We start from the raw sequence: 13,811 nt of genomic DNA on the forward strand, positions 1-13,811 counted from the left end.
CAAGCAACGGGCCGGTCTGATTGCTAAATGACCTCCTGCCTTCTTGATGGTTCACACAGATGTGTCATGGTTGCGGGCTCCCATGCGCAACCCATGACACTAGGACCCCCTCGGAAGAAGGTCAATATAGTTTCTGTAATTTGTATAGTTGGCTCGAGCTATTTAGAGGGTAGCTTTTATCTTCTTTTAACTAAATGCGATGTGGATACCTACTTATGAGTTGCAGGAAGAGTCACAGCTTGCTAAGATTACCAGAGATAGTGCAAAAATAACTATGGAGCAAGTTCATGGTTTAATGTCACAGGTGACTAGCTATTTTGATTGGATTCTTAGAATTTCTCTATTTTGAAAACTTGGTTGGCATTTTTAAATCTACCCTCTTCTCTTACTTCAGATTTAACCATTACTTTTGAACTTTTAGGTTATCAAAAACATCCTTTTTTACTCTGTACGACAGTCGAGCAGGTCTCGGAAGGAGCAATCTCTTCCTAAGCCTATGGTTGAAGCCTGACCCTAACATCCTGCATTTTTGCAATGCAGCAACGGTTGAAATGATTACAGTTGCTGGTATTTCCTTTAGCTAGAGATAGCAGCTTTACAAGAAAAAAAAAAGAAAAAATGAGTCCCGACTTCATAGTTTTGTAACTTTTTGTTCCCTTGCAAGTTACAACGTTTGTTTCTTAACACCAATGAAAGATGATGCCAAATCAATTATGAAATCTTGTTTAGAACAAAGCAATCATTCCTGATTTCACCTTGTTTTCCTGTCTTGACCCCTATTCTCCCAAGCTTGGTTATGGCAGCTACAAAAGCCTCTTCAAATGCAGTACTGTTGGATGCAAATAGGTTAACAATATTTCTAGATCTTGCATTAGTGAACAAAGACTGATCAGAGGTGAAAAGTCCCTTCCCTTGTTGAAGGTTAATGTAGTACATGTTATCGAATATTCGGGGCGTGCTTGGGTCCATCTCAATGGCCATTCTCGGGTCAACATTTTCCGGGCACATCTGCTGAAGCTGCCTCGCATATCGCAGGTTAAGTGTAGGATCAATTCTGCTCTTGCTTTTAAACTTGTAAATTCGTTTGGAGAACCGGCTGCAGTGTGAGAACCCAATTGTATGTGCTCCTACACACAACACAAGTGTATATTTATTTATATAGCTAATTGATATGATGGAAAAGGTGGAACAATTTTAGTACCTGATAGTGCAACCAGATCTGTAAGAGTGAGACCATGAGAGGCAAACATGGCCTTGAGCTTGCCTAACTTGAAATCTGGATGAGGGAGATGATGACGCACGCTGGCTCTTGTTGAGATCCTGCCATCAAGTCTTCCCAATTCTACTGCATAAGATGGCCCTCCAGTCTCCAAACAGAAAGATTTGATTATTTGTAGCAGGCAGAGAGTATTAAAGTGGACAACGATGGATCAGATACCAGGTTTTATTGAAAAATACCAAAGCTATGACATCCCTAGTAGCCAGGGCTAAGATGTCAGCACATGAAACCTTGTTACGGCACTGAGGTACACTATCGACAGCAGCCTTGGCTTTCATCACTGTGTCGAATCCATCCCCAGCTAACGAAAGATTATCCGTATTATCCTTCTCTGCACTTTTGTTCCATGAAGAAGCTAGCATCACGGAAGCATCACACCCCTTTCAACATGCAAAATAAATAGGTAAGTGCCCTCTTAATCTGATTCTGATTAAACATAGAAAACAACGGTGGCAAAGGCAAAGGATAAACCCGGACGAAACAGTCATGAAAGAATAGTCTAAGAGTTGCTGGAGCTGTAACAAATGTCTGCTCCAACTTCTGTTTAACTGCAGATTTGACGATTGATTCAACGCCAGGACACAAGTTGTGATAGTAACCGACCCCGAGTTGAGCATGGCTCGGACTCAAAGTAAGGAGGAGAAACAGGAGTAGGCAAAAGAGACTCGGGGTCTGAGAACTCATTGTTTGAGACAAGACAAGATGTTATCAATCCATTTGATGTTGTTCTGTTAATATATTGCAAAGATGGATCCTTGAAAGAATCTTACACATAAGTCTAGGACAAGGGATTTCTGACAAGGACACTCTTTAGCACAAAGCTGGCATTTTTATGGGTATGGGAGGGAAGGAGGTGTTTAATAAATAATCAATAATTAATTAGCAATGGATTGGATTTGCTTTTGTTTTGTAGTAGAAGAAGGTATGGTTTAGTGGGGGGGCTCACTTCCTTTATGAATGGTGATGCGCATTATATTTCATTCTGTTATTTTGTGTTGTGTGGACATGTGATGTGAGTGAGAGTCTGTGTGTTTCCCAACATGAAAGCTTAGAGAATTTAGTTTTAGTGCTTGTACCACTCTATTGGACAGACAAGCATATTATAGTTTGAAAAAGTTAAAGAATATAAAATAAAATCATGGTCATGCAGCTGAAACTTTTCTAAGATATTATATTTTGTCTCCTTCGTTAAATAAATAGGTATATTATTTTATACTTTTATTAAAAATTTCATTATTTACTATTAAAATTTTATCTATTATGTCAATATGAAGTACATGTAATACGTTGTGTCATTGTTTAATTATTTCATCTATCACACCATTTTTTTATAATCACAAGTATCTTTATATGTTTTAAGGTTTAAACTTAGTCTTTTTCGGATCAAATGTAATATTTAGATAAAGTTTTTCAACAATGTTGACTCTCATATTCGAATTTGATCTAAATATCAGAATAACCACACCAATTTATAATAGTATAAATATATAAATATTTTTAAAAAATTATTTTCTATTTAATTTAACCTATAAAAATTAATTTATTAATATTTTAATAGAGGTACAAAATGCCATTTCCTAATACTTTTATGGAATGAAAGGAGAGGTAGGTCCTTCATGTCAACCTCATAAATATCAGGCACCTTTCTCCATCAACTTCAGTCTCCCACTAGTATACACTTCAACAACATAAACAATTGCTTTCAAACACTTAAATAACGCTTAGCCATAACCCATACCTAGCTAGTTGCTAATACCTCCCTCCCTCTTTCATTCCTTTAGGGATAAAAAAGAATAAGGAAAATGCAATTTCTTGTCAAAGTAGCAGACACCAACGAAGAAACCTTCTCATCCAACAATACATTCATTAACATTCATCAAAAAGAAAAAAAAAATTTTTTTTCTATTTATGTTCATAAGATTGTCATAGATGAGATACCATAGTAAATTATTTGATGCATAAATATAAACCAGAGAAAGAAGAAGTTTGAGCATCACTGGGACTGTGTTTGGCTTTAAAAGTCAAAGTCAACGTCAAAGTCAAAGTGGCATCACTAACTACAATATTACATGCACAACCTAGTTTTGAAGTTGAAGATATAGCAACACAACACAAACATAAACTCTAATCATTAATATAAAAATATTTCTTTAGGAGAAAAAAAAAAACAAGAAGAAGAGAACAGAGCTGAATCAAGACACGGAAATTGAGATATTATTCATTCGAAGAGAAAATTCTCGAGAGGGAGGAGATCCAAAAAGAATCCAACAACGAGCTGAGTGAGTGGCTGTGGCACTCGATTTTTCTCTGCAAATTGGTCAACCGAGTTTGTCTAAGGTTAGCTCTTTCTCTTTCTCTCAATCTTTTAACCCTTTCTTTGTTTTCCTTCTCTTTCGCTGTTCATTCCCTCGAATTCCCCTGCTTCTGTTTATCCCATTGATATCTTTTTCAACTTCAATTTCTCAATTCTATTTATTTTATTATTTTCTGAAAGAACAACAACAACAACTCTTTGCTGGTTTTAATTGCTGCTGTTCGTTTTTATTTACTGCCTTGCTTTCGTTAAGTTCAGTATTAGGGTTTTGATTTATTCATTGACCGGTTAGGGTTAGGGTTTGGTTTTGGCGAATGTGTGATTTGGGTTATGCATTATTTGGTTTATAGGTGGTTCAATTTGTATTCTCTTTTTTCATTCTGGAAACTGAAATACAGCTATGTGTCTTAGGAATAATACTGGGATGAATTGCTATTTTATTCTCGATACCCATTCAAATTGGTGAATTTGAACTTGTTGGGTGCTGGAGAAATTTGTAATTTTGGGTGGAAACGGCTTTCTGAATGGTGTAGGAGTCTGTTTTATTGAGCAATGCAACCCCAGCAAGGGTTCAGAATTGATTTAGCTGAATTGAAATCTCAGATAGTGAAGAAGATTGGGGTTGAGAGGTCAAAAAGGTATTTTATGATTTGACTAGGTTTTTAAGTCAGAAGCTCAGTAAAAAAGAGTTTGATAAGTCATGTTACCGCTTACTTGGGAGGGAGAATCTGCCACTGCATAATCAGTTGATACGTTCAATGTTAAAAAATGCATGTCAGGCTAAGACTCCACCACCAGTTTTTGAAGCAGCTCCCGTGAAATCTTTGATACAAACTGCGAAAACTTCTCCTGCTAGAGAAGATGATGGACATCAACATATAGGGTCACATCCAAATACAGATAAATGGTCAAATGGTGTTTTGCCAGTGTCATCCCCACGAAAGGTTAGGTCTGGAATTCGGGATAGAAAACTCAGGGATAGGCCCAGCCCGCTGGGGCCAAATGGAAAGATTGTTGTTTCATATCAGTCAGTTGGGAAGGGAGACAATGGCATTAAATTGGGTATGGACAATGGGGATTTGACTCCATATGACTATCAGAGACCAGTGCAGCATCTTCTAGCAGTTGTCGAGCAGCCTGAAATTCAAAGGGAAGGTTTGGTGCATTCCACAGGAAGACCAAGGGTGCCTAGTAAAGATCAGAGTGAAGGAGGCTTTGTTGAAGATGGGGAGGAGGTGGAACAAATTAATCCCATTAATCTCCTCTCTACAGGTTCTTTGCTTGCACCACTTGGGATCTCATTTTGCTCAGCTAGTGTAGGTGGGGCCCGCAAAGCTCCTGCAGTGGCTAGCAGTGGTGGCTTCATTAGCTACTATGACAGTGGCGGTTTGTATGATACTGAGACATTGAAGAAACGTATGGATCAGATTGCAGCAGTGCAGGGCCTTGGAGAGGTTTCCGCAGAATGTGCTAGCTTGTTGAGTAGCATGTTGGATGTCTACTTGAAGAAACTGATTAGGTCATGTGTTGATTTGGTTGGATCAAGGTCAACAGGTGAACCGAGAAAGCACTCTGCCACAAGCAGCAGCCTCAAGGCAAGCTTGTTAATGGTATGTGGCCAAGCAATCACTGGCATATGCAGAGTACCACCGGGCCCACAAAAGTTTTGCATGAGCAGGGGCAGCAGCGCTTAGTATCTCTGCTTGATTTCAAAGTGGCAATGGAGCTAAATCCTCAGCAGCTGGGTGAAGATTGGCCATGGCTGCTTGAAAAAATTTGTTTGCATTCCTTTGAAGAATGAGTTCCCTCAAAAATTTGTTTATCATGAAGCTGTGATTGGTTCAACGTGTTTACAAGATGTTGACAACTGAAGCTCCTAGATCTTTTGGATTACTGACATGTACCGGATGGATCAGTCAGATAAAGCTCTGCCCTTTGCAAGATGAAATTATGGTTTGAGTGTCAGGATGCCTGTACACCTGCTGCTGAGCCGGGATTGATCATATAATTATCTTTGAGCAACTGAAGTATGCTGCTTGAAAAGAAAGTGCTTACAAGTGGTTGCTCTGTCGTACGATTAGTAATTTTTGTTGGCTGTTTGCTGCCATTTCAACAGATCTCAAGTTTTCTTGTAATTACAGCCAATGAGGAGGAAAGGTAAAATTACTTATCTAAGAGATTCAGCATTGCTCTGTATGTAATTTTAAAATCTGAGAATTGATTTGAGTTATTAGTAAAAATCGACATCTATTAAATTGTCCATTGTGGTTTATATTTAGATTTTCCCACCAGATGCCCCTGAAAATTCTATTTGTTAAGCTCTGATTTTATGTTCTTGTGTAGCTTATGTATATATGCATATAGAATTAACATTGCAAGTCTACACATTAGTTATGAGTTGCTCATGCTGAGCTTAAGAATGTCAAGCAGTGACTGTTCTTGTTGTAAAAAGGCAGTTCTTATTTACTAAAAGAGGCAACAGCTTCTCAGTATTTGGACCTGTTCTTTTGGAGTAGATACACTTACTAGTGTTGTCTTTTATTGTTGAGCTGATTTTCAGTACAATTGTTTTCTTGTTTTTGTAGGTACAACTGAGAGGCATGATCATGAAGGGCTTATGTTCGACATGAGGATACATCTGAGGTTTTGTGCTTGTCAATGTAAGCGCTTGAACTTTGAAGCAAGGGAGGATGAATGTAATTATATAAGTATGTTTATATATAGTAAACCTTAGGCAATTGTAGCAATTAAGAGAGAAAACACTTATCAATTCAAACAGCGGCACCAGCAGTAAGTGTACTTTGATTCACATTTGTTTTTATTACCAGTGAATTGAGTGTTCCTTCCAGTGCAGAGTCAGTCCAAGCGCATCTGCTTTATTTGTTTGGATTTGATATTTACATGTGATCCATAAAATTAAATTTAAAAATGCTGAAGAGAAAAGCCATCAATTTTGTACAAAATGAAACTCAGTCTGTTGCTTTCTTCTATTCAAATTCCAACTCAGTTCTGAGGTGAACAAGAAGACTGCATCGCTTCTGCTGATGCTTTGCAAATAGGGCACCAATTCTTCACCTGCAGCCACTGCCGTATGCACCCAACATGGTACCTATGTTCACACAGCAACCTCCCTACTTCATCTCCAACAACATACTCTTCCTGCAAAACCAAGACCGTTAACCAACAATGTTGGAACTGAAACCATTGCATTCACTAAATACCATAAGCCGACATCTCATTGATTGAGCTTAAAGTCACATAGGAGAGAACCTGGCATATACTGCATTTCACATCATCCTTTTCAACCTCACAGCTGACCTTTGCAACATCCTCCATAGATATTGCCTCGTAGATGCTTTTTTAAGGCATTTTGACATTGCTTCTTCGGATAGTGCAGTGCTCACATTACCCATCCTCTCTTCTAGAGCTAGTAATTCCTATCATGATACCAACACGAGCTTAACTTGATACTTTACCTTTAACAACGAGAGCATATAGAGTGGAGAAACTTAAAATGCAAATATCACACCACCAAAGTGGAAATTAAAACAAACCTCGTATGACATATTGTCTATATCCAATCTCATGTCTCTATGTTGGTCGTAAAAATTCAGGCCATTAAGGAACAAGCTGGTCTCTAGAACAAGTAATTGCTGCAAGACAGAAACAGAATCAACAAACAGAGAACAATCAGGCCAAGTGGAACACTTCAAAACTAGTTACCTCATACGTCAACTCTTCATCTTGTTCGATCCTCTCAAGAGCTAATAACACCTGTGTAAACATAAAATAATTGTAATAGATGAAGCTTTAATAACAAGCAAGTTATACGGCCATGCCTAAGACAATGCATTGAACTATAATGTTAATATACCTCTGCAATGCCATCCATATTGTAGCGCCGGAAACTATCCCCGGTCATTGAAGAGAGGTTGATGCCAGCTTCAGAAGGAATAGACGGTATGATACTGTGTAAACTCTCACTTATTCTACCTGCTCGACCGTAAGAAATAGCACAAGTTGAGCCAGTTTCTGTGGAAACAGGTGCATTCAAATCGATGGTTACAGCAGCTTGAGGCACTTGCGGCATGACCACAGGGGGCTCATTCAAAGTTAATATACTCCCATTGTCCTGGTTAGGGAGTCTCCCTCTACCATAACTACTGCTTGATCTTCGAGTCCTAATTGAAGAAGCAACACTGCTATCACTATTCGGGGACCAATTTCTAGCTCGCCTTGAATCAGAAATGGAGACACTGTGACTAGAAACATTGCTCCGTCCCTCCAAAGATGACCCACTCAACTTCTTTCCCTTAGTTGAAGAACTACCTTCTCCATCCGCATTTCTCTTTTTTACTGTGTCTTTCCTTCTGCTGAGGCTTGAATCCGAAGATGAACAACCAGAAGGAACAACATCAGAAATAGAGTTACACTTCATATTTCTCAAACTGTACCTGCTTGCGTTGGCACGAGTTGCCAGGGAAGCACGACGAGAGGCCAAAGTAACCGATGGACCAGCAAGAGCATCCTGGTTGCCCAACCCTGAACGCTGACTAAAGCTTCTCCTCGGTCTTGTGTTTGATGCTGTGCTAGAGCTTCCAACTTCCATTACTCTAAATTCCCTAGAATCAGCATCATCGGCTCCGGGCTGCAACCCTCTTTGAATCTTTCCTGGTGGGGATATGAGCTCTGACCCTTCTGGCTCATCCTGAACACTACTAGTTTCAGATGAATCTGTTTCCAGCTGAGATGATAGCTTTTTCTGAGGATTCGTAGAGGATTTTCTAGAGTTGATAGGTGCAGAGTATACCCTAGAGGAGCTTCCAATTATTTCCTTGCCAATCGATGAAGTGCGGTAAGAAGGCCTCGAAGATTTAGCTTTTCTGAGCAGCCACTCAGAGTACCTTTCATTGAGTTCAGCCTGCCACTGCACCCAATTCGGTTGCAAAATTGAGCATTCCGTTCTCTGTTATTAACATGATCCTTCAAGATAATGCCGGAACCCTTGCCAGGTACAACAAGCCCATCAGCAGCTCTTTTACTAGTATATCCATCCATCTAGTTAACAAGTATCCTTTATATCTGGAAAAAATATCAAAATCAACATATCATATGGTAATGAAAAACCGCTAAAACCATGAAATCCATAGGAGAGCACAAATGGTCATACACAATCCGACCTCAACATACCACTCGGTCTTTTCCACTAAAGCCGAAGTTTGTACCTTAAAATTATTTACTTTGGATATTTCTAACTTATAAACAAGTCAAGATTTTACTTTGTTTGCCATTAACATGATCATGACCGATCAATCAGCAAGGCAATTGTCGATTAGATTCAAGAAATTCCCAAAAGGACAGTGACAAGTAACAATAGTTAAAAGGCTATTCAATTTGGGACCATAAAGGTAAAGCTTTGCAATCTATTTTCAACATAATATAATCCCTATCGCTGTAACATATGCCAACCCTCCTAAAGGGAAAAAGAATGCAATCCATTAACAAAGAGAATTTTGCAGAACAAAGTCCTAAACTTAAATTAGAAACTCAATTCTATTTCAATATCTGCTTGACTTATTCACCAAGAAAGGAATTTTTATTTTATTTACCTTGTATGAGAAACAAAGTATGCTAGAATTGCATGATAGGATTATGAAATCCCAAACAAGAAAATTCACAGAAAGAGTTGACAAAAAGAACACCTGAAAACTGAATGGAACCAATAAAGATAAGATAGATAAGCAAAAAAGGGGAAGTCACCTTTGTTATCCAACGATCAAATACGTTCAAACAGAGAAGCTTTGAGATTTTTTTTCTCAAATAAAAAAAAGTAAATAAATAAATCAGAAAAAAAAAGAGCAAAACAAAGGAGAGATAGTCACATGCTCCCAGTACTGTATTTGATCCCAACAAAAGTGGGTTTTTTCTCTCTTTGGTTTTCGAAGGCCAATGTTTTGTTTGAATTGTTCTTCACACAATCATTTCAATTTTTTTTTTCTAAAAAAAAGAAGAAACTTGGTCCGTGATCTAAGGGTAAAAAAAAGCTGATCACCACATTTCTTCGTTACTTGCCCATCCCTTTCCCCTTACAGACCACATATACCCCAACTTCTTCAAAAGACCAGAATCATCATCGACCCATCCAAATATATAAATAAAAAAAATTTTAAAAAAATCTTTCATATATATACAGCATATATAATATGTATGATCATGAAACAAAGGAAGACCCTTTTTTTGTGGGGGGCATATTACCAAGACCCTTACATGCCAAAGATAATACCTTTTTACCTATTTGATTGCTTCACCGTCTTCTGTTATTGATTCTTTGAATATACAAAGAGAAAGGGTTGTGAAGTCCTAAAAGAAGATGAGGTTGAAGATGAAGATGGAAGCTAGGTGTTTCAACTTTATATTAGAGGCAGCCAACAGGAAAGGGAAAAAACAAGAAGCAAAAACGTGTGTGAAAGAAGAAGAAGACCCAAATAAATTGCTGAGATTGTGAACAAACACCTAATCTATTTATTCTTTATAATCATAAATGAAATAAGCAAATAATTATTATGATAATAGTTTTTTGAAAGGGAACAACATATAAAGAAACAAAATAAGAAGAAGGAAGGGAAGGAAGAAAAGAAAGAAAAAGGCCTCTGTGGCGCGATGCGCTGCCGTCCCCTCTAACAATTGGACCCTTGTTCTTCCAACAAACTCATTTTATTATCAATAATATAAAATGAGTTTCAAAGAACAATAAATTTTATTTTGTGGACGAAAAGGAGCAGAGTACCCAACCCCGCATCACCAGCTCAGCCCCCTTCCTCTTATTTTCTTCAATTTCCTCTTTCTACTCTCTATAACTTAATACTTTAATTCAGGTTTTATACTTTTTCAATTACTTCAGGTAAATGTGTAGTCTTGTACTATGCTACATGAACTCTTGTTGGATTATTTTTAGTGTTTTTTTTTTCAGTCAAATTCTATTATTAGTACTTATATTTGTATAATTATAGATTTATTTTGTTTTTAATGTGATCATTTTAGTTTCATATACTTTTTTTCGAATTGATTCATTTTAGTATTGGTATTTCTATTCTTGAAATTTAGTTATGATTAAATGGTAAAGTTAAATTCTTCCATTGATTTATATATGTAAAATTATGATTTATATGTTCTCAAGTTGAATATCTTTAGTCTTATATTCCCAAATTTTAAATTTCAATTTAATACTAACAATAAATGTAACCTAATTGATTAATTAATTAATTTTATGAGTAATATAAAAAATAGCGCATAAATTTCAAATTAAATTTTATCAGGACACAAATTTTATTCCCCGGTTCTTGATATTGAGTTAATTGGTCATACCTAATACCCAAGCATTTTTGTATTGTTAAATTTGATATTCATCTTAACTGCAACTAGATATTTGAATTTAGTTTCATATCAAACATGAATTTGGTTGGAAAATTTGATTTTAATCTAGATTTATATTTCATTTTGACTTTTTTAACAATCTGATAAAGAAGCAAGTATTTATTTTATTAAGGTATAGCATATGGTAAGCTGCATTTAAAATGTAGATTATATCATGGCCGCCTCCTACCTCCTTTTCTTTTCTTTTCTTTATTACTGCCTCAGTGTTGGAGTTATTATAATTAATTATTTGTATTTATTCTTTTCAAATTTAATCATTTTGAATTTAAATTTAGCTTAATCTTTTATAATCAAATTGAATTGAGTCTGATTTCATATCAAATCAATATATCTTCCGTAGCTTATCTAATATTTCTCATTTATTTTTTACCACTAGAATAGAGATGGTAATGCAATAATAACTCTCCACAAAATAAACTTCAATCCAACTCGAGTTAAATATTAATTTACTCTTACGTATCTAATTCAAAAAATTAAATTATATTTGAATATGACATAATTTTTATTTAATATTTTATCAAAATAAAGTAGTATTAACTTTTTTTAAGTAGAATTATGGTATATATAAGGGCATTTTAACAATTATATCAAGGTAAATGAGTTTGTAAACCCCATTCAAGCACTTAAAAAGTTAGACCCGACCCATCACGTCCCGAATGGATTTGTAGTCATCCCTATTAGAATCTAATACTAATACAATACTTTTTCTTTTTAAAGGAAAAGGGACCCACAATTGCAATTAGGAACGACAATTTTGATTGGTATCAATGGTCAATCATCTAACTAAAAACACAAAATTATTCCAACACTTAAAAGTAAATGATTAACCTTATGTATTGACACAAGGTTATTCCTTCTTTTCAATTTATAAACTTATAATACCAGAACAAAACTATCGATTCATCAACCGCATCTACATAATGATCCAAGTTTTGGACTGTTTTATTTGCAAATTTTGAGACTTGATTTTGATTTGATAGAAGAAATCGACTAATCAACAACAAATGATGAATCATTCCATGCAGTAATGGTTCAAAATGGACTGGGGGTGAAAGTATTTTGAATTGATAAAAGTTAGTCATTTGCACTAACACATCTAATTCTCCACCAACTTTATTGTAAGAAGAAAAATTACTTCACTTAACCTTTATAAATAATGAATCCCTTTCACACCTCACTCATCGATTTATGCCACTTGTTGGTTTCCTTACCAAAAATAAATTATCAATAGCTCTAATTGTAATTTTGTATATGTATCTCGTTGTATAGGCTTCGCCCTCGTATTTTACTGCGTCTATTTCGATTGCACCATCATGAATACTTCGTCAAATTTAAGTTCATGGACACATACATAAAATGTGTACAACCCTTTGACATGTACCGCTAAAAATAAGTGTTAAGTCATTCTTTACATGATTTAACCGTGAACTTTGTTTAACTCTTTTGTCTCATATTCGCTTATCTAAAAGTTATTGTATCTTTTAAGTGTTGGCATGATAGAACCTGTAGAATCCAGGTTAGAGAGGATTACCTTCACCTATAAATTATTCACTTTACCTGGGTGAGCCTACATCATCAACATGTCTTAGTCTTTCTTTGCATGGCTCACATGTGGACCTCACCTAGCTCTTCTCTATCCTATCGGCCTACTAGAAGCTACTATATCTCTTAAGGCCAACTATGATGGGACCTGCATCATACAAATGTCAAGACTTAGGTTAGAGAGGGTCCCTTCACCTATAAATACTCATCTAACTTTGGGATGCAACTTTATCTCTTTACCTAGATCTTTACTCCTTACAGATAAGACAAGTATGAACCATCACTAAAGCCATTAATATTTTTATTTTTTTCTTTTTATAAATTATTGAATTTTATTTTCAAACTTGCAATTAGGATTAACTTTCTTAAACATCAAAATAAAAATTGTAATCAATTGTAATGATGAATTTATTTAGGAAATTTTAATTCGTGTGGGATATGAAAAGATTGGCAATATATCAATATTTCTAAAATATAAAATAAGAATGAGCATAATGATAAAATGGGAAGGCAGCAAGGTCAGCTGGCATGTTAAAAACACATATAACAAAATTATTATTATTGTATTGAAGTAAAGTATACATTAAATTAACTAATGTTGTTAGACAAAATGAATTTCTTTCTTCAAAATATGTTCATTTCTCATTGATTCATAATCAAATTGTATTAGACAAGACCTTGGACTTTTCTTTATCTTCTCTAAACTCGGTGCTTACATTAATAAGAATTGATTCTTGAAGAGGAAAATAGAATAAGAATAAATGAATTTCGAAAAGAAATAGCATTTTTATTTTTAAATATAATATATCAAATTTTTAATATTAATATAAAATTTTTATTGAGTTTGTCTCATAAAATTAATTATAATTAGATATTAACTTAATTAATAATACTTGATTTTTTAAAATAATAAATATATATAATAAAAATTTATGTACTTAAAATAATCAAATTCAATTATCAACTCAGATCAAATAAAATTCATATAAAGACTTTATCACTTATTTATAGTCATTTAATCAATATTTCATTTATTGAGGGGAGGCCGACCTCCTATCAGAAGTCTTCGTTAGGTTAAGTTGTGCTTGGTGCAAGACTACCTATCAAAGGGACAAGATCTACACATGGTAAATCAAAACTCTGCCCTTGAATGGAATTATGGCACACTTCAAGGGACTATTAGAGCTATCTACAATCGTAAATTCACAACTCTTGCCAAACTGAATCTTTGGAAAATATGAT

At 35.4% G+C, this 13,811-nt stretch overlaps 1 protein-coding gene and 2 pseudogenes across 1 annotated transcript; 1 reads left to right on the forward strand and 2 right to left on the reverse strand.

Moving 5' to 3' along the window:
* Positions 1–608: 608 nt before the first annotated feature.
* Positions 609–2,038, reverse strand: LOC121231926 (peroxidase 16). Its single transcript, XM_041117020.1, has 4 exons — positions 1,751–2,038; positions 1,459–1,659; positions 1,202–1,367; positions 609–1,127 (listed from the first exon to the last, which is right to left on the reverse strand). Exons 1-4 carry the CDS (start codon positions 1,961–1,963, stop codon positions 712–714), a joined length of 996 nt encoding a protein of 331 aa, XP_040972954.1. The 5' UTR covers positions 1,964–2,038; the 3' UTR covers positions 609–711.
* Positions 2,039–3,278: 1,240 nt separating this feature from the next.
* Positions 3,279–5,715, forward strand: LOC107930836 (uncharacterized; annotated as a pseudogene).
* Positions 5,716–6,388: 673 nt separating this feature from the next.
* On the reverse strand, positions 6,389–10,062 carry LOC121203655 (uncharacterized; annotated as a pseudogene).
* Positions 10,063–13,811: the final 3,749 nt, after the last annotated feature.

Source organism: Gossypium hirsutum, chromosome A07, assembly GCF_007990345.1.
Source record: "Gossypium hirsutum isolate 1008001.06 chromosome A07, Gossypium_hirsutum_v2.1, whole genome shotgun sequence".
Lineage (NCBI taxonomy): Eukaryota > Viridiplantae > Streptophyta > Magnoliopsida > Malvales > Malvaceae > Gossypium > Gossypium hirsutum.